This window comes from Lissotriton helveticus, chromosome 1_2 (assembly GCF_964261635.1).
Source record: "Lissotriton helveticus chromosome 1_2, aLisHel1.1, whole genome shotgun sequence".
In the NCBI taxonomy this organism is placed as follows: Eukaryota; Metazoa; Chordata; class Amphibia; order Caudata; family Salamandridae; genus Lissotriton; species Lissotriton helveticus.
The window spans coordinates 147,847,235-147,866,377 of record NC_136058.1 but is presented as its reverse complement, the minus strand read 5'-3'; the positions used below and the strand labels follow the sequence as shown (position 1 = coordinate 147,866,377).

Genomic DNA, 19,143 nt, shown 5'->3' with positions numbered 1-19,143 from the left:
TCTTTAAAGTTTGGCTGATGGGATACTCCTTCAATACATGGCTGACAGATGGTCCATCCTCCGTATGGCAAGTGCTTTATAGATTGCGGCTATAATTCCTCCACAGTTTGACAGAGTATTTCTTCCATCAAACTCTAAATGAAGATGATAATCGTTATTACTATTAGGTCAAACATGAGAGGGGTCTCAGTTTCTCATCCTGGTGGGGATCAGTGACCGCAATCCTTGTAGCTAAATATGCAACTCTCAGTATTAGTGTAACTGAAAAACCGGAGTACCATTTCACGTGTGTACAAAGATTTTACCAGTGTGGACATTCTTGATGACCAATCCTAGTTCATAGAGCCTACTGCCTCCACTCCACTTAGGTTTTCAGGAATGGGTAGAATCAGTCCTCATCGTCTCACCTTTCAACATGATTCTGCCCTTTAAGACTAGGTCCACTCAAATGTAAGGGGACACTATTCAGGTTTCTTTAATTTTAACAAAATGTATTATTTGTTTGGAGGTGGTAACTTGACTTGATAGGCCACCAATCTTATTAAATGTTTTGTGTCAGTAAGCCTCATCTATTTTCATTTATGAGTATCAAAAATGGCAATATTTTTATAGCTTTCACTTAAAATGTATTTGACTTGATATACACAGCATAAATTCATTCACTTTTCCTTTCCAAAACTGTGATGCAATCAATCAATCAATCAATCAACAGCATTTGTGAAGCGCACCACTGTCACCCCTAGGGTTATCTGAGCACTGTGTCTCCATCAAAGAGCTAGGTCTTGAGTCTCTCCATGAAGTTTGCCAGCAAGGAGGCTCGAGAGGAAGGTCGTTACAGGTCTTGGCAGCGATGTAGGTGAAGGAGCGGCCAATGCTGCGGCTGCAACAGATGCGGGGGAGTGTGTGCAAGGTCGAGTGAAGAGGAGTGCAGGTGTTTAGCAGGTTGTTGAAAGTTGAAAGTTGATGATTGATGTAGGCAGTTCCTAGGTCGTGGAGGGCTTTGCAGGCATGTGTGAGGATCTTCAACTGGCATCTCCTCTGGATGGGGAGCAAGTGGAGGTCTCTAAGGTGGAGGGCAATGTGGGCTCATTTGAGGAGGTCCAGGATGAGTCTGGCTGCAGAGTTTTTTATAGTCTGGACTCTTCTGAGGAGCTGGGTGGAGAGTAACTTCCTCACACAGGACTTTACATATTCCACAATTTGGGCCCCTGAATGATTCCTTCTCCTTCACAAGCACTTTCCATGCAGAGTCATTCATGCCACTTTGGCTGTATAGAGAATGCTATTAACAGTAACCGTTCCTCTGATTGGCCCGTTTTGGGCCTGCCTCTAGAAAATCTTATGTGGTGGAGAATTATCTATTCAATCAACAAAACTTCTCTTACTCTGTCCGCAGAGTCACCTGATCATGGTAGCACTAAACCCTAATAAATTCACCCACAAAGTCATACCACACCACACCATGAAAGTATGGCACATACTAACTGAATTGTAAACACATGGGACCCCATTCACAAAAGTAAACTGAGTAAAAATCCTAACTTTATGACTTTCGGTATTCACAAAAGTCATTTAGTAGTAGTAAAGTTAGAACTCCTAACTTTACTACTACTAAACTGAGAAAAATCCTAACTTTACGACTTTTGGTATTCACAAAAGGCATTTAGTGGTAGTAAGGTTAAGATTCCTAACTTTACTATTACTAAACTAAGAAAAATCCTAACTTTACGACTTTTTGTATTCACAAAAGGCATTTAGTAGTAGTAAAGTTAGGAATCCTAAAGCAAGCACACATGCATACAGTCTCCCATATCTTGTAAAACACCGATACAATTTGCCCTTGCAAGGGCAAAACTGCCCGATTTGCAATTGTAGACCAGTTTATATTAAGGTATATGATTAGCTAATGGGGCCAACTTTTATTTAGGTGCAATACCTAATTTATGTAGTAGTCTGGTACTGCTTCTGGGAGATGCCAGTCACAGCTCCAAGGGTGAGGCAGAACTCTCTGGAGAGAGGATGTGGTGTAATATGGAACTGCCGAATTTGGAACTGGGGAACTGGGTTTGAGACTTGGCGTGGGCTCAACATCCTGTGATTCTGGTTAAATCACGTAATCGCCCCGTGCCTACAAAAATGTATGTGTCCTTGTGTAATGTAATTGGTACTCATTATAAAGCGCTCCAAAACCTTCGGGTCACGTTCACACTATATAAAACTGCAAAAAATAAAAATACCTCTCTGCCCCTGCTTCCTGCAATAACCAAGAGTCGCTGCTATTGTCTCACACAACTCCCTCCCACGCTTGCGGAGAAGGATCCTGTGGTCCAAGTCTCTCTCCAGCCTGGGCTCCAACTGGATGCAGCACTGCTCTCTTCCCATTGAGCTGGAAGCTGTTCTCCCACATAGGGCGGGCCCTTCTTTGTCCTTCTAGTGCTTAGGTACAAGTTGAGAGCAGGATGGAGCCTAGTCCTCTTCAGAGGAAGGTTCAGACAGCATGTCCAGATTTGTTCTCCGGTGGCTGCTTTTGGTAATCCACATAGACTAAAATGTACTTTTCTATAATTTCTCCTAACTCTACCACTCCCATCCCCACCTCTGTGAGGCAGTAGCATTTACTAGTAAATTCTTTTGGTACTACACCCAGACAAAGATTATTTTTAGAATGCTTTGTTCAGTTTTGCCAAAGTAAATTGTTTGAAACCTAATTTTAAGACACATAGCTTGTTCCAGCTTATCCACCCAACGTTCTCTTGCTTTCTCCACAATACAGAAGGCCAAGGGGACCAGAAGGACTTGGAAACCCCAAACTCTTCAATGACGCTTTTTTTGGATGGCCTTGTCAGTACAAATTACTCGAGGTAGGTTTTTCATTTCAGTTGGTAGGCGAGCTGGGGAACCGGCAGAGGTTGCAACCACTGGCACTCGCTTCTTGCTACTCATTCATGCATCCTTGCGCATCTTCTGATGTGTTGTTCAGTTCGTTCCTTTCCACTCCACAATCTAACAAACTGGAATGAATCCCTTGTAGAGGTCTGGATATGAGTTGCAGTATAGATGGCTGATCTTCATTGAACTGAAGGTGCACTCTCTGAGGAAATCAGTTGATGGGCTTGTATGGGGGGAATGGAACCAAGCATTCCAGGGCGTGGCTACTCCATCATCCACATACAACATAAGGTCCCACAAAGTTTTTTCCAGGTCACTTCTCTTATAGCTCTCTGGCTGTCTACATTTTTTCAGTAAGGTAGGCAGTTGTAATGGGAGGAGATGTAACTTGGTTCGCGTCAGTGTTCTTGGTGGTGGTATAATCAGCGCTGATCGGGGTTGCTTGGGTTGGATGACCTGCTCATCCATCTTCGGGTGGAACTTCTCCTAGTAAATATGGCATCCACCCTTTTTCATAAAGATGTGCCGCCCCCCAGAAAAACATCAGAGTACTGATGTCTTGAAATCTACCATACATTCCTAACAGCCTTCCTTCGGGTCCTTTGTGTGACAAGGGTGTGATGCAACTGAGGATCAAGGAGGATGTCATGTTCCTCCCACTGCCCTTGGTATTTTGTGAATCAATGCACGTCATTTATTAACAGACTCAGTCTCTCATTCACATCTCACTACCATCTTTCATAACATGTAGATGGGTGGTGGAAAGATTGATTGCTCATTAACTGCCATTTGCTGTATTTCTGTTGTACCCCTTATTAACAGATATTCACCTAAACTCTAGTTCTTTCAATCAATATGGGGTTTCATTGAAGATACAGATACATTTTGCAGAATAAAATTAATTTCACCTAAATATGCTCACTTAGGCAATCAACTATTCTCAAACAAAGGGCTGTTGCACCTAAAGCTTTAATAATATTTTCTATGATGAAGAACTAAAGGACCATACTTTCTGTTACCAAAATACTGTTCTTACACTGATACATATTTGCGAACCATGACTGACAAGAACATATTGTTAAGGAAGTGGAAATTTGTGTCTGTCTGTACTGCCGGGAAAGGATCACCTCAGCAGAAATGGACATTAAGAAAAGCTGAAGTATTTGACACGGAGCTGAGATGTTCAGAGAGATTTAACAGTACACCATAAACTCATACCTAACTTACAAAGGAAAAGGGCAAATAATGTATACATCTTTTTGAGGACTCGTGTCAGTGGGCTGAGTTGTTGATATCATAGTTTACGTGAGAACATGAAATTTGATAATATGGATGCACCTTTTAGAAAACATTTTTATTGTATTAAAAACTGTATTCTACTCAAGACAGTAAATAGTAAAATGGAAAAAAAAACACTTTCAGGACTATCCCTAGGTACCAGGCATGCATGACCCAATATTACCTTTCTTTGAATCCAGTACTGCTCCCAGCCACTCCTCGAGCGTATTATCGCTGTACACATCTGGCGGGTGGGCCATGATTGGAATTTTTGTCTCATTGACAGTGTTTAAGCCTTCTATGTTAACATCCGCTTCCAGAACCATAGTGCTACCTGTCGATACGAAAGAGTAGAAATTTAGCTCATCAATTTATTGCTTCCTTGACCTACATAGGACATTCCTTTATCAGCACGACTGTGACACTTGAAGAAAAGTAAGTGATTCTCTAACGGTGATATAAAATGGGTTGCTACATTCTGGAGAAGCTGTAGTCTAGTAACAAGCTTGAGTTTATTCATTGCTGGCCGAAATGGGGTTATTAATTGCAGAGTCGGGCTCTCCTACCGACTTAGTAAAACCAATCTTGTTAGGTCAAAACACAGTTCTAAGAGAATCTCTATAATGCCCATTGTAGCTATAGCACAAGCAGCAGGCAATCCCCAGAGCAGGGAATGCTAAGTTCAAGCAGTACCAACACTTATAAAGTAAAGAACACAAGACAATAAAATTCCCAAACTACTTTAGAATAATAGAAAAACATGTAACAAGCATAAGGACACCGACATCGTCCAAATAGATGAAGGGGAACTGAAGATATGATTTTTTAAGTTTTAAGGCAAAAAGTATCTACAAAATGTCAAGTTCTACAGAAAAGCAACAGTTTGCTTTGGATTGGAACGTAGGTGCAATTTCAGGCCCACTGCAATGGAAGAGAGGTCGGAGGTCACATACACCAATTGGGTTGCCCTGATCAAAGTTTTTAACTTCAGACTTGGTTCTCTGACTGCTCGGAAAGCTGCATTCCCTAGTTTCTCACAACTGGCTAGTGGGCATCAGGTCTCTCCCCAGCCAGGTCTCCTGCAGGATCTACTGCTCTTTTGTGGGGTGGGTCCTCTTGAAGTCAGGATTCCATCTGCATTTTGTGTCCATGAAGCAGGTACACAAGAGGCCTACAACTTGACCCGCGGAGAGCAGTTCTGTTTCCTGGCCAACAAGATTCAGGAATCCTTTAGTCTTTGTATGAGTCCTCATCTTCAAGCAGGACTCAGCAGCCAGGAGCCAAGAGTCAAATGTCAGAAATCAGGATGATTCTTCATGTAGGGCCTTCTGGTTGCGATGGAGCCTTTACCTGTCCACACATTTTCTGAAGTTGAGGTGCTAGAGTTTTCTTGTTCACTAGCCAGTGTTTGAATAAAATCTCCCACCCAATCCTGACTTTTTTCTTCCAGCCCCTTGCCTGGTTTTGCCGCACTTCCTCTTTGCCTTACTGTAAAATTACACTGGATCTCCTGTTTCGATAAGACAGGCAGGACCAGCTGCCACCTGAAAGGCCTATTTTCAGCTTCTTACCACTGCCTGCCTAAAAGTGTCAACACTAGTTTTCCCTTCTACTGTGACTGGACCCTGACTGTTTAGGAGGGTTATGAGGATGAACAAGAGAATGCCCCCTTGGCATCTCCTAGTCAAAGAGATAATACAAATGCTGCACTCTGTCCTGCCAACTGTCCATGTCCACTCCTAGAAAGCTAACCCTTGCAAGGTGGTCAGCAGTTAACACCATTTGCCTTTCTTGGGCTTAGAGGCAGGCTGTTGTTGCCTGAGCCAAGGCCATTAACTCTCCCAGCCAAAGATTTTTCTTGCAGATCTGGAGCTGTGATGAGTGGTAGAACTAGTTTTACCTCCTACTCTCACTAGAGAATGGCTGTGTAGGAGATTCCTAAGAATGAAAAAGAGAAGCACCCCCGGACATCTTCAAATCAATAGAGGTAGTGCTAAAGCTGCCTTTTGTTCAGCCAACTGCTAGTGTCCACTTGCAGATAACGAATTCCTGCTGAGGGGTCCCCATTATCCTTTCCTGAGGTCAGAGGCAGACCATTACCCTTTGAGCAAGGGTGGATAACTCTCCCAGCAAGGATCTGATTTACAGCTCTGGAGGTGTGTTGAGAGGAAGAGCTGGTTTTCAGTCAGAGTTTAAGAACTAAGCAGGAAATAACTTTCAGACATTTTTCTAGCCCTTTCTTAAGTGAAGGTGGAAAATAAAGATGGTAATCCCAACTATGCCTATTAGGACAAAGTTTATCAAGACCTACACAATAAAATAGCTTTCAATTTGTATTTAATGTAAGGGTACCCTTACCCCAATATGCCGTATAGCCTATTTTGTACATAATAACACCCTTGCCTCTGTGTCTACAAGGCACATATTAGGGTTTACTTATGAATATATACAAATGGGCTTTTCATACATGGCAAAGACAGTTTACCTGCCATTTGTCACTACAGTTGATTTAATCTGCAGCCTTGGCAGAGCGCCTTACATCGAAGTTAAATAGTCCACATATAGAGCTCCAGTATACAGTATCCAGTATACAGTCCAAAAGCCAGCAAAAATAGGATCCAAAAAAAAAGAAAGATCTGGGGTACCATCTAGAAAGGACAGATGTGCTACAGTATCCCTATCATCAGATATGGCTGGACAAAATCTTTCTTTACCATTGGTTATAAATAATACAGGGTTTGCTCACCCTCGAAGTTTCAGATGGAGAGATACAATTCAAGGGATAGGAAATGCTGGAATCACAGTTAAAAAAATAGTGGATACATGATAGTATTGACAATAAATTCCTGATTTAGTTCAAAGGTTGAGGAGGTACCTTTTTCATCAATCAACTTCAATCTACACATAAATTGTTACAGTATTTTATGTAATCGCCTCAGCGGAGTAATCCTAATACATCAATCTTGTTGTTTCTTCCCTGGCAGGAAAACCCTCAGTGTTTCCAAAAGGATCCACCACTGTCCTCCTATTTGCTAAATAACAGAGATCTCCATGTTGCTATTGCGGTGCTCCATGTAGGCGTCTGTATCACCTCCTACACGTTGTGTCCCTCTGTTTATATATTTAAGCCTCAATTCCTTTCCCTTCAGTTATTTCTATGATATGGTGGTCCCTGGCGCTGCTATTTAAAAGCAATTCCTCTCAACTTACTTCATGTTTTCTTTCTCATCCTACTTCCTGCTCCTTCTGATCCACCGTTATTTCAGCCACTGTGTTGTATAGGGCTATATCTGACCCTCCATTGCATCTGATGCGGCTGTGAAGATTGCAGCCATGTGTAGAGTATAACTTTGCTACATCATGATGTGCACGTATGTATCTACGTGGTATTTCTGTAGTACGAGCCTTGCTAAAAGGCAGAAGAGCACATGAAGGATATGTAAGTACCATGGTGCACCAATCAAGCCATTAAACTTTGTCCTACATTGGATACATGATTTCCAGCTAAAACAGCTGAAACACATTAGTAACCCCAAGATATTCCTTAAACAGCCATAGGACAGGGTGCAGTGAATGTTGACAAAGTAGGCCATGTGTTTTTAAATTGTACATATAATGGAAGTGAGAGACTACTAAATTCATTTTAACTACTGTAAGGCCTATCTCTACCATCAATAAATAAATCAATCAATCAATCAAACAGGATATTTATAGTGCTGCTAATCACCCGTGATGGTATCTAGACACTAATTGCTGGGCTCAGTTGAAAAACCATGTCTTGAGTCTATTCCTGAATTCTGCCAGTGAGGGTGGAGGGGGAAGGTATTTCAGGACTTGGCAAGATAGGAGAAGGAAGTGCCTCTGCTGTGGTTTTGTGGAAGTGGGGTGTTTTTGCAAGGGCCATGGAGGTGAAGTGGTCTCTGGCTGGTTGGTGGAATTTTAGACTGTGGCTGATGTATGCTGATCCTAGGTCATGGAGGGCTTTGTAGGCATGTGTCAATAACTTGAATTGACATCTTTTCTGGAAGGGGAGCCAGTAGAGGTTCCTAAAGTGTTGGGTGATGTGGGTTTGTTTGGGCAGGTTGAGGATGAGTTTGGCTGCTGAGTTCTGAATCATCTGTAGTAACCCAATGAGTTTGGTGGTGGTTCCTGAGTACAGTGCAGTGCCTTAGTCCAGCTGGCCTGACTAGAGCTTTAGTGATGGTTTTCCTTGTGCCAATGGGGAGCGATTTGAAAAATATTTGAAGCATGCAGAGAGTGTGGAAGTAGGCAGAGGAGACTGTGTTTATCTGCTGTTTAATGGTGAGTTTGCTGTCCAGGATGATGCTGAGGTTGCGGGCGCGGTCTGTCTGTGTGGGAGTGGGTCCGAGTTCAGTGGGCCACTAGGTTTCATTCGAAAGGGAGGTGTTGTTGCCAAAGGTCAGCAGTTCGGTCTTGTCAGTGTTGATCTTCATCCCTTTGGTGATGTTCTTCATGCAGTTGTGGAAAAGACTTCATGGTGGAGGGGTCTTCTGAGAGCAAAAAGATGAGCTCGGTGTTGTCGACATAGGATATGATGTTAAGATTGTGGGTTCGGTTGATGGTGGCTAGAGGTGTCATGTAGGTGTTGAAGAGTGTGGAGCTGAGGGATGAGCGTTGGAGAACTCCGCAGATGGTGCTCTAGGGTTCCAAGGTGGATAAGTGGTAGGTGGATTATCTGATTTCACTCCTTAAGGAATGAAGCGATCCATCTGACGGCATCCTCCTGGATCCCGATGTGGTGTAGTCTCATGATGAGTGTGCAGTGGCATACGGTGTCAAACACTGTGTAGAGGTTGAGAAAGACCAGGGCCGCCGCTTTTCTTCAGTCGAGGAGGAAGCGGATGTCATCAGTGGCAGCGATCAAGGCAGTCTCAGTGCTGTGATTGGCACAGAAAACGGATTGGGAGGTGTCATGGAGGTTGTTTCTCTCAAGGTCTTTGGTGAGCTTCTGGTTGATGGCCTACTCGAGGACTTTGGCGGGGAAAGGGTGCAGCAAGATGGAGCACTAGTTCTGGAGTTCACTGGGGTCGGCAGAGTGTTTCTTGAGGAGAGGTCTAACTTCTGAATGTTTCCATGTTTTGGGAAAGATGGCTGTGGTGATGGATGCATTGAGGATGGTGGTGAGCTGGTGGCTGATATGCTCGCCTCCGAGATTGAAGAGGCAATGGGGGCGAGGGTCAATGGGTGCTCCACCAGTACACTGCTAAAGGCATACACATTACATGTTAAACCAAGCTGATTTAGAAGACTTTTTAGAAAATTGTTATTGAGTCATGATGGTGAGTGTAATGTTATACGTGGACTTCCTGGACATGCTAATGTATTTGATGGGGAGTTTGTTGTTGTCACCCATGTTTCAGGTGTGTTTGATGTGGTCCTGTGGTCACGTGGACCATGTCGAATAAATAATGGTATGGGCCTGTGCCCCAGCCACGAAGTGTTCAGCGTTCTATTCTCCGCCTCTTCATTTATACCTGTCCCGAGGCCTAGTCTACCCGCCCCCATACTCGTTGCAGGTGCTCCTCAGTGCCCGGAGCTGCCGACACAACCGTGGGCAGCAGAAACCATAGTTCGCCTCAGCTTGGTTCGAGGTTTGAAGATTGAGCTGAGCCAGAGCCGAGCATCTGGCTCGAGCCTTCAATGGCTCGTCCACAGCTAAAAAACACCCACAAGGGGTGACAGAGCATCTGCAAAGTGAAGTAAATACACAGAAAGTGCAACATGGTGGAAGAAAGAGAAATGAGGGGAATTTTACACTAACCAGCTTTGCTATTTGGTATCGCCGGTTTCCAACACACTGGTAATGGGTTCCTAAAAAAGTTATGACCTCTCAAAAATATGTTAAATAAAGTAAGCATTAGTTCAGTTTTCAGGAAAAAGGATCCCACGCTTACTCCAAAACACACAAGATGATGGACGGAATAATGCACAATGGTAAAACATTCACCCCCAGTCACAGATCTGGCTTTAATCCATCGTTATTTTGCTCACCAAGCCACCCCAGTTCAGGTCACCCTATGTGGGAAGGGTATGCCGAGACGTGGGTCCCGTGCTCACTACGCCACTGGAGTCAAGCTATCCTGGCTGAAGACGGCTGATAGCCAGAAACCGTTCCTAGGATGCATGATTCCCGTCCAGGTAAGACATGGCTTGGCAGTTTGGTCTGGACTGTTCCCATGGGGTACAGGGTCAAGACTGATTTGCATATGGCTATGTCTGAACTGGGGTGGCTTGGTGAGCAAAATAACGATGGATTAAACCCAGATCTGTGACTGGGGTTGAATGTTTTGCCATTGTGCAACATTCCGTCCATCATCTTGTTTGTTTTCCCACGCTTACACCACACATTTCAATGCTCTTATTTAAATGATTACTTTTCGATGAGGGATTTGTACTTCCGATGTCAGTGTCGCGCAGTTAGGTAAGCCACACAAAGTGTATCGGCCTCTTTTTCCTTCGACATCATTTCGCAGTTGTGATTACGTAAACCGAAAACGCAGAATCTTCCAGAAATAGATTTGGCTGTGTTTCTCACGATAAAAACAATGTTTTTTTGCACACAATGGAGGCGGGGTGTGCAGGCGATTCAAGCCTCACACTCTAAATAGCCGACATTCAAGAAACGGGCCCTCACAAAAACCTTCTGAGAAGAAATGCAAGCCCGAGGTGTACCCGCCCTGCCAGGGAAGATATTAGATTTCAATAATACGAGTATTGTTAAAGCAGCCGAGGACAATTGGGTTGAATACAAGAAATGAGAGTGTTTGCATAATATCGTGTGGATAATACTAACTCTTGTCTACAATGAAATGAACACTCCACACCACAATTCGTAGGGAGATTTGTTTGCCTGAGGGGTTTCCAGGAAATACACTCATAGAATTTTTTTTTCAAGTACAATAAGACTCTGGGATAGGGAAACAATAGTGATCAGGAAAACAGCCTCACACCCAAAACGCTTACCATGTTCAGGCAGAGGTGGGCAGATAACATATTAACAGGGAGGGCCGACCCAGAGCTAGGGCCAAGTCTGGCTGGGCCCTAAGACAGCCCAACCTGGAATCTATTTGCATGCAGCTCATGCAACAAAGGTCACATATTGAAATTCAAAAACGTGAATTTCTTCAACAAGAGTTTCACCTGAGTACATTAAACATCCCTGCACTGAGAGGCATTTTTAAAAGAGATTTTGAACATTTAGCTTTACGGGATTTATGGGTAGGGCTAGAAAAGTTCTGAATATTTAGAAATTGAAAAATTGATGGCACCCAATCGGATCTAACTTTACAGAAAAAATACAAATTCTCAAGTCAGTACACCTAATATGTTGGCAAACCTAAAGTTTCTAGATAAAAGTATGCCGATTACAGCCAAATGGTGATTTTGGGAATGAACTTCCATCAAACTATGGGATAGATTTACTAAGATTTGACACAAAATAGGGCAGCAAACAAAGTAGCTGCATTGCGTTGAGTGAAAGGGAGGGAGTAGAACTGTGCCATGTCTACTAAAATACAGCCCTGTTTCTTCACCTGCGCTGGTGCACTTTTCGCTGTGTTATGCCACTCACAAACACACACGTGCTTGCACCATAGTGTAAAGATGTTTGCACAATGTCTAACATAGGTTTCCTACTCGAAGGGTACCATTCCAATACAAAAGAGTATGCTTAAACATAGTTTAATTTTTTGACATGTTTGCATGTGTGCTGTACAATGAGCAGGCATGTAAAGTTGGAAAAGTTTGGAGAAAATACAACTTTTCTCCAACATTATGCCTGCCTCGAGGAGGTATAGTTTTTTAATGCAAATCCCTTTCTGCCAATGTTAGTAGATAGGGATTTGCGTTAAACCTCCAAGGGTGGTAGTACAGGAATACCCATGTACCACCTATGAAACACACCCTTGAAGCAAAGTAGCAAAAAACAGTATATAGCATTATTTCGTGTTACTTTAGGACCGCTTTTCAATGCAAAACAAGTTTTGCGCTGTAAAGTAAATCCTAAATCTACACATTCTGGTTTGCTTCACTTTTGAGGCTGTAACCCAGTGGAAAGTGATAGTAAATCTTGTCTCTGAGAAATCGAGTTAAAAAGTTATGCCATCTCTTAGAAATTGGTACATTGGTTGACTGGGGTGTGGATCCTGGTCAAGAAGCAACCACAATTTTAGTCAGGACAAGACAAAAGCAAACCCCAAATTAACCTGTGCTTATCCCCTGGTAGCTCCGCAAAGCGAAGTCAGGCTTAGAGGCAATGTGTAAAGTATTTGTGCTACACTTCAAACAGTAGCACAGTGAAAACACACCACAAACGTAGCTCACAACAGAGTTAGTAACATAGAAGTTAATAAATAAAAGAACACTAAAACAATGACAATCCAATTAGTAGAACCGAAGATATTAGATTTTAAAGTTTTAAGTGAAAAACAGCGCCAAAAAAACACAAACTGCCAACAAGGGCTATCTGGTCATGCCGGAAGGGGAAAAAGTCAAAAGCTCAGGTTGACAGCGAGGGAGCGCAGGCCGGCTACAGAGACCCAGGTAGGCCCGCTGAACAAAGTACCTTAAATCCTGGTTGCGGAGCGCTGCGTGGATCTGGGTCGGAGAACTGCAGTGCAGCTGAAGCAATGCATCAGTTCTGAGATGCTGGGAAGCTGCGGCGCTAGGTCCTGTTGCATTGTCATCGAGGATCCCGTCGACGGGGCTTGCAAGGCAAAGTCCGAGATGCAGCACACAGCTGGCTATGCGTCAGTTTTGTGGAGCTGAGATACTGCAATGCGGAGTCCAGCGTCACTGTTGAGGCTACCATCGGCGAAGGATGCGAGAGCCTGGGTCAGAAATGCGCTGTACCTCTGGCAATGTGTCCATTCCGAGGATTGCGAAGGTAATGCGGACCTTCTGCACCAGGTCCAACTCCACGCAGTAGAGGCGATGCGTCAGTTTTGCTTGAGGATACGCTGCTCAGCCGAGAAGATGTGTCGGTTCCGCTGGTAAGTACTTTAGGCCAACTTCCAAGGGTCCAGGACTGGGGTGGCACCACTGGGCAGAGTAGACTCACAGTTGCTAGAGTCCACGTGCAGGGAGGTTGGAAGCATGTTATGTCCCAGAGGTTTCAGATCAGGAGGCCAGCCAACTGGCCCTTGAAGTGACTCTGGGTTCAAGAGATGTAGGCACATACCTTCTCACCCACGCAAGAGGGCAGCAGGCAGCAGACCAGCACAGCAAAGCAGGAGCACAGCAGAGTACCCTCAAGTCCAGAATTGTACTCAAGTAGTCATGTCTGAGGTCAATCTTTTATACCCTGAGCCTTGATTCTGGAAGATGGGAGAAACTTCTAGACAGTGGCTGTAAAAATGCAAGGAATTCCCTGTCACACTTGCCCTGGCTCCAAGCTGACTGGAGTGACAATACTGGTTTGTTACATCCTGCAAGGCTGTGTCCCGCTTCTCCCTCCAATCTTGCCCGAGATGACCCATTAAGTCACACCTATGTTCCCATTGTATGTGGCTGTCTAGGAGGAATACTCAAAGCCCAACTGCTAACTACACTCAGTCATGTGACCAAAGACAGGCTGCAGGCACCAAATAGCTAAGGCAAGAAAATGCCAATTTTCTAAAAGTGGCATTTTCAGAATTGCAAATTAAAATCCGACGTCCCCATAAGTTAGAATTTTAGATTGTGATTCCAGAGACACCAAACTTGAAATAATTTTCTCTTCCTATTTGGAAACACAAGAAGACAGGGTTAATCAATGGTCCCAGATAAAATCCTTGTTACCCGGTTTTTATTTGTATTGGTGATTTTTAAATGAAGTTCAGATATGTTATTTAATTGAATTCTTTTAAAACTATATATATGTACTTTTATGATGTTTTTTAATCATCGAATAAAGATTTACTGAACTGAACTGAAATGTCACTTATAACATGTAATAGGGCAACTCCTATGTTATCTAAAGGGAGAGACCGTCCTTGCAGTAGTAAAAAACAAATTGAAGAGTTTTTCACTACCATGACATTTAAAATTGCACATTCTACTTTTAAGTACATTGCACCCTGCCCTCTGGGCTATCCAGGGCCTATACTAGGGGTGACTTACATGTATAGAAAAGGAAGGTTTGGGCCTAGCAAAAGGTTTATTTTGCCAGGTTGAGATGGCAGTTTAAAACTGCACTTTCAGGCAATAGCAGGCCTGAGACATGTTTAAAGGGCTACGTAAGTGGGTGGCACAATTAATGCTGCAGACCTACTAGTAGCATATATATTACAGGCCCTGGGCACATGTAGTGCACTTTACTTATAAGTAAATTAAATATGCAAATTGGGTATGAGACAATATTACCATGTTTAGAGGAGAGAGCACATGCACTTTAGCACTGGTTAGCAGTGGCAAAGTGCTCAGAGTTCTAATGCCAGCAAAAATAAATTCAGCAAAAAGCAGGAGGAGGAAGGCAAAAAGTCTGGGGGGAGGATGACCCTGCAAAAAGTGCCATTTCCAAAATTATCTGTCAGCTATTTCTATAAAATACTGACAAGACGTTCACTGTTGTTGCCAGAGAAACACGAGCTGCAACAGTGGAAGCCATAATAGGATCCTGGATTAATGCAATGCACTATTTTGGGCACTTTTAAAGGAAATGCATATAAACCGCAAATTCTACATGAGGGAATATATCAAACTGTTCATTTAGCTCTAAAAGAAGTACATTAGCCCTATTCTATGTATGAAGCATTAGCTGCCTGTTCTGACCACAACATTTAAATCAATAACTGATTAAAGAGCTGCCCCACTGGAGGGAAATAATGTATTGCACTACAATGAGTTATTAGAGCCAGGCTAGCAGGCACTGTTTGCTGTGGTAGAAGCTACTCTATGGTATTGTCCATGCATTCCCATTCACCCTAAGGAATCCACTTGCATGCAGGTAACAAATAAAGACCAACCTTTTCTCTCCACATCTGGATCAGCAGTCAGGTCTTATTGACGCACTAGAATACTCACTGAGGGTCTAGGTGCAGTATTCTCATACCGATTGATGATGATGATGAATAGACGTGTGGTATTGGGTGTAGAGAGGTCTGTTTCTGTAGAAATGTATTGATTTCAGTTTGTGTGATTCCCCGTGGCCAACACAGGGAGAACCACACAAACCACCCACACCAGCAATGAACGGGGCAGTTCTTGGTTCATGGGCAATTCTCTGGCTCTGTTGAACACTTTATTATCTTATTTTCCTCTCAGCCAACTCTTGTTCTTTACACTTGAATATTCTGAGGTTAGGGCTTGGCTCTAGAAATATCTTCTAGGACCTTCAAGCCCAAACCGAGCCGAGCTTTCATATGCTTCGGCCTGCCACCCACGCTGTACCTTCAGAAGCCAAACATTCTGGGCAAAACGTTCACCTTTGATGCAATAAAGGATAGAGAAAATGACGCCCAGTTAGGGGTCAAAACTTGGGCTTAATCCTGGCTTCCCCACATTACTTAAGTGTGTGATCGTGGACAAATAGTTTACTTCACAGAGCCTCCTTTTTCTTCATGATCACATGTTATGGTATGTTCAAATATGTGAGTTCAGGATGTGCACTGTACAAGTCCTTTAAGTCTGATTTACTAGAACTAGACTATAATTTTGCTCCATCTATAATATGAATCGACCCACATATAGGGTACACGTGACTGCTAACTTGCCTTTTAGCTTGCTAAATCAATGTCAGGGAGGGTGTGGAGGAACATTTCTCAAGCAGCCAGTGGCACCCACATGTGATTTACCTGTGGGACCACATTCTTTCCATCAAATTTGAGATAAGACTCAAGTTGTTATAATGGACAGTCGTTGGTCAAGACTGGTATGTGCTGAAACAGTTTCAATCCCTACTTTCTAGGGCAGGAGAAATAACCAGATTTACACAGGATATGTGAATAAGGCAGGTAAGTAAGTAGAAAAGAGTGTGATGAGGACAATCTCATGACCAGCCAAAAAAGAACAGGGTCGCTCTAAAGGCATGTCACTCTGCAAGTAGAAATGATATCTCTTAGCAAAGAGCTGATGCTTGAAATGGGGGATCACAGGTACTAATCTCTCTCTATCTCAAGAAGGGACTGAAAATGTAAAAAGCTGCGATTGTGACATGGGGTGCCGTTGTGATTTTTTTTAGTTCTCGGCCTTGTTTCCAGATTTTTTTCTGAAACAAATATTTAGACCCTTATTTATGGGGATCCGGCATAGGGCATCGCAGCAAATCAGCTTACTGCGCTACCGTATACCAAAGTGAAGGGGCAGAAAGGCACCGTATTTATGCACTACAGTACATTCCTGTCCTTTCCCCCTGCACTGGTGCCGTTACAGAAGCCTACCACAAGCAGGCACCCTTACACCATGGTGCAAGGTTTCCTGTGTTGTCGGCAGGATTGTTTTTGTGTATGAAAGAGCACCTTCCTGCACAGAAACAATGCTAAGAGGCATTGTTCTCTTTCTGAAAAACTAGGAGAAATAAAGTTATTTCTCCTCGTTACGCCTCACCTCGGGAGGGATAACGTTTTAGCGCTTCCCCAGGTTTACATGCTGTTGTAAATCTGGGGAAGTGTCAAATCCATTGGTGTTGTATGGGAATTCCCATTGCAACGCCCCTGGCACACCTCCAGAGCACAGAGTAAGGCAACACAGCGATTTGTACTGCCTTGCTTTACTCGATATCTGTGAGGCCATTCATAGCCATGCATTGTCGCTTTGTATGGCCTCTTAGATATTATTTTGTAACTTGTGCCGCCAGAGCATCACAAAAAGTGATGCTTTGGCAGCACAAGGGGCTCGTTAATATTTGCCTTAGTATATTACAAAAGGGCTGCATATTCATCACTGCCTAGCCTTGTTAAGTGCCCTGTTGCTCTCTAGCTGGGATTGTGCTCCTTAAAGGCCTGGACATACATACCAACAGGAAAAGAATTTTGTCCAAGTCCCTCATGCAAAGCCATCTATACCACTAGATCTTCATATGCATACATCTTTGGCAAATTAAAAATATATATCCCTGCCCTAAACCCACTGGACACTTTACCAATTCTCTTTCGCTATTACCAGCAGCAAAGAAGAAACTGGCACAAAGTAGGAAGAGTCATGAACCCATTTAGGGCTGTGTCGGTACTGTTAAGTGTGGAGAATGTGGTAAGATATTTTGGTTGATCATTTGGTTTGAATGTGATTGCAGATTGAGAACAGTGGACAAGCTAGTATGTTGACCACAAATTAGAAAACTGTAAAAGGGCAGCCTTGTCGAAAATATTGGGATTGTAAATTCAATTGGAGGGGCTTAATTAGGTTACGCAGCAAGAAATGTAATGCAGCATGGAAAACCCAGATCTGATGCTCAAAAGTTGCACGCTAGTCTGCTGGACCTGAGAGAGTCATCGGAGTGCAGTTTAGTCACTCAAGATGGACACTAGCCTCCTCCAAAGGGAACCACTGGTTTCGGAGTGACTGAAACCTGTAGTCAAATGGCAACTTGACTTTTGCTGGAACAAAGAGGACTTGGAGGGACATTGACCCTTGTGGCCAAAGTCGATCCACCTGGACCAAGGATTAGCTCCAGGAAGACCCGATCGACCGCACAGCATCTTCAGCATGCTGTATCCCTTGCATCAGGACCACTTTGTTAAAGTCTATGGTGGTTCACTCATAGTGCCTGGAACTGGACTTGAGACTGCTTTGGTGACATGGTAACTGTCCTACTACTCCTCATTGGCTTGCATGTCTTTTCCCCTAGCGGAGTTGATTGCCCATTGCGGACTGGAGTACCCGAACACAACTCTTTGAACATTTTACAAAGTTTTCAAACGTTGCCATTACTATTGCTTGTTGGAATTTTGCTTTGATTTTCAATTTACTTAAAAATCTATATCTCCGGGACCCTCCTGGAGAGTTAGTTAATTTTGGTGGCTAAAACTTCATAAAAATAACATCAATTTGTATGAATTGAACTTGGATTAATTTTGTTTTGTGTGACTTTCTTATTTGAATGTTTTGATACTTCTAAATGCTTTACACTTGTTCCTTTGTTTAAGCTTGAGTGCTACCCAGGATTGAGCTAAGGTTTAGTAAACAAGCCCGACTGGACCCAAATTGGTTTTGTGAGTGTATTACACAGTAGGGTTGCACAACTGCACCATATAATACTGTTACAGCAAACAAATGATGGACGAAATGCTGACAATGCAAACGTTTGCAAACAATGCAAAACTCCCCCAGTCAAAAGATCGGGGTTCAATCCAATGTTCTTTTGCCCACTACGCCACCCCAGTTTGGACCCAGCCATATGCAAATCAGTCTTGACCCTGTGCCCATGGGAACAGTACAGACCGAACTGATAAGCCAGGTCCTCCCTGGACTGTAAAAAAACACCCTGGGACCGGTTTCAGGGAATGTCACCCTTCATCAGCCAGGCTAGCTTGAATCCAGTGGCACAGTGAGCAAGGGACCCATAATTGGGCATACTCATCACACTTAGGGCGCAAAGTTTTACAGCAAACAAATGATGGACGATATGCTGACAATGCAAACATTCTCCCCCAGTCAAAAGTTCTGGGTTAAATCCATCGTTCTTTTGCCCACTACGCCACCCCAGTTTGGACCCAGCCATATGCAAACCACTCTTGACCACGTGCCACATGGGAACAGTCCAGACCGAACTGCCAAGCCAGGTCCTCCCTAGCCCGGAAACAAGCATCCTGGGACCATTTTCAGGTTATGTCACCCTTCATCAGCCAGGCTAGCTTAAATCCAGTGGCACAGTGAGCAAGGATCCCACGTCTGGGCATACTCATCACACTTAGGGCGAAAAGTGTTACAGCAAACAAATTATGGACGGGTCCCGTGCTCTCCATGCCACTGGAGTCAAGTTATCCTGGCTGAAGAGGGGTGAAACCCCAAAAACTGTCCTAGGATGCATGTTTCCAGTCC

General features: G+C 43.5%; 1 protein-coding gene across 1 annotated transcript in view; it reads right to left on the bottom strand.

The window, feature by feature from the left end:
• FAM151A (family with sequence similarity 151 member A) overlaps positions 1–19,143 on the bottom strand; it is a 203,165-nt gene that overhangs the window by 104,328 nt on the left and 79,694 nt on the right. The window contains exon 3 of the mRNA XM_078673442.1: positions 4,352–4,501. Within this exon, the coding sequence (XP_078529568.1) occupies positions 4,352–4,501 (150 nt within the window). The remainder of the gene's footprint in view (positions 1–4,351; positions 4,502–19,143) is intronic.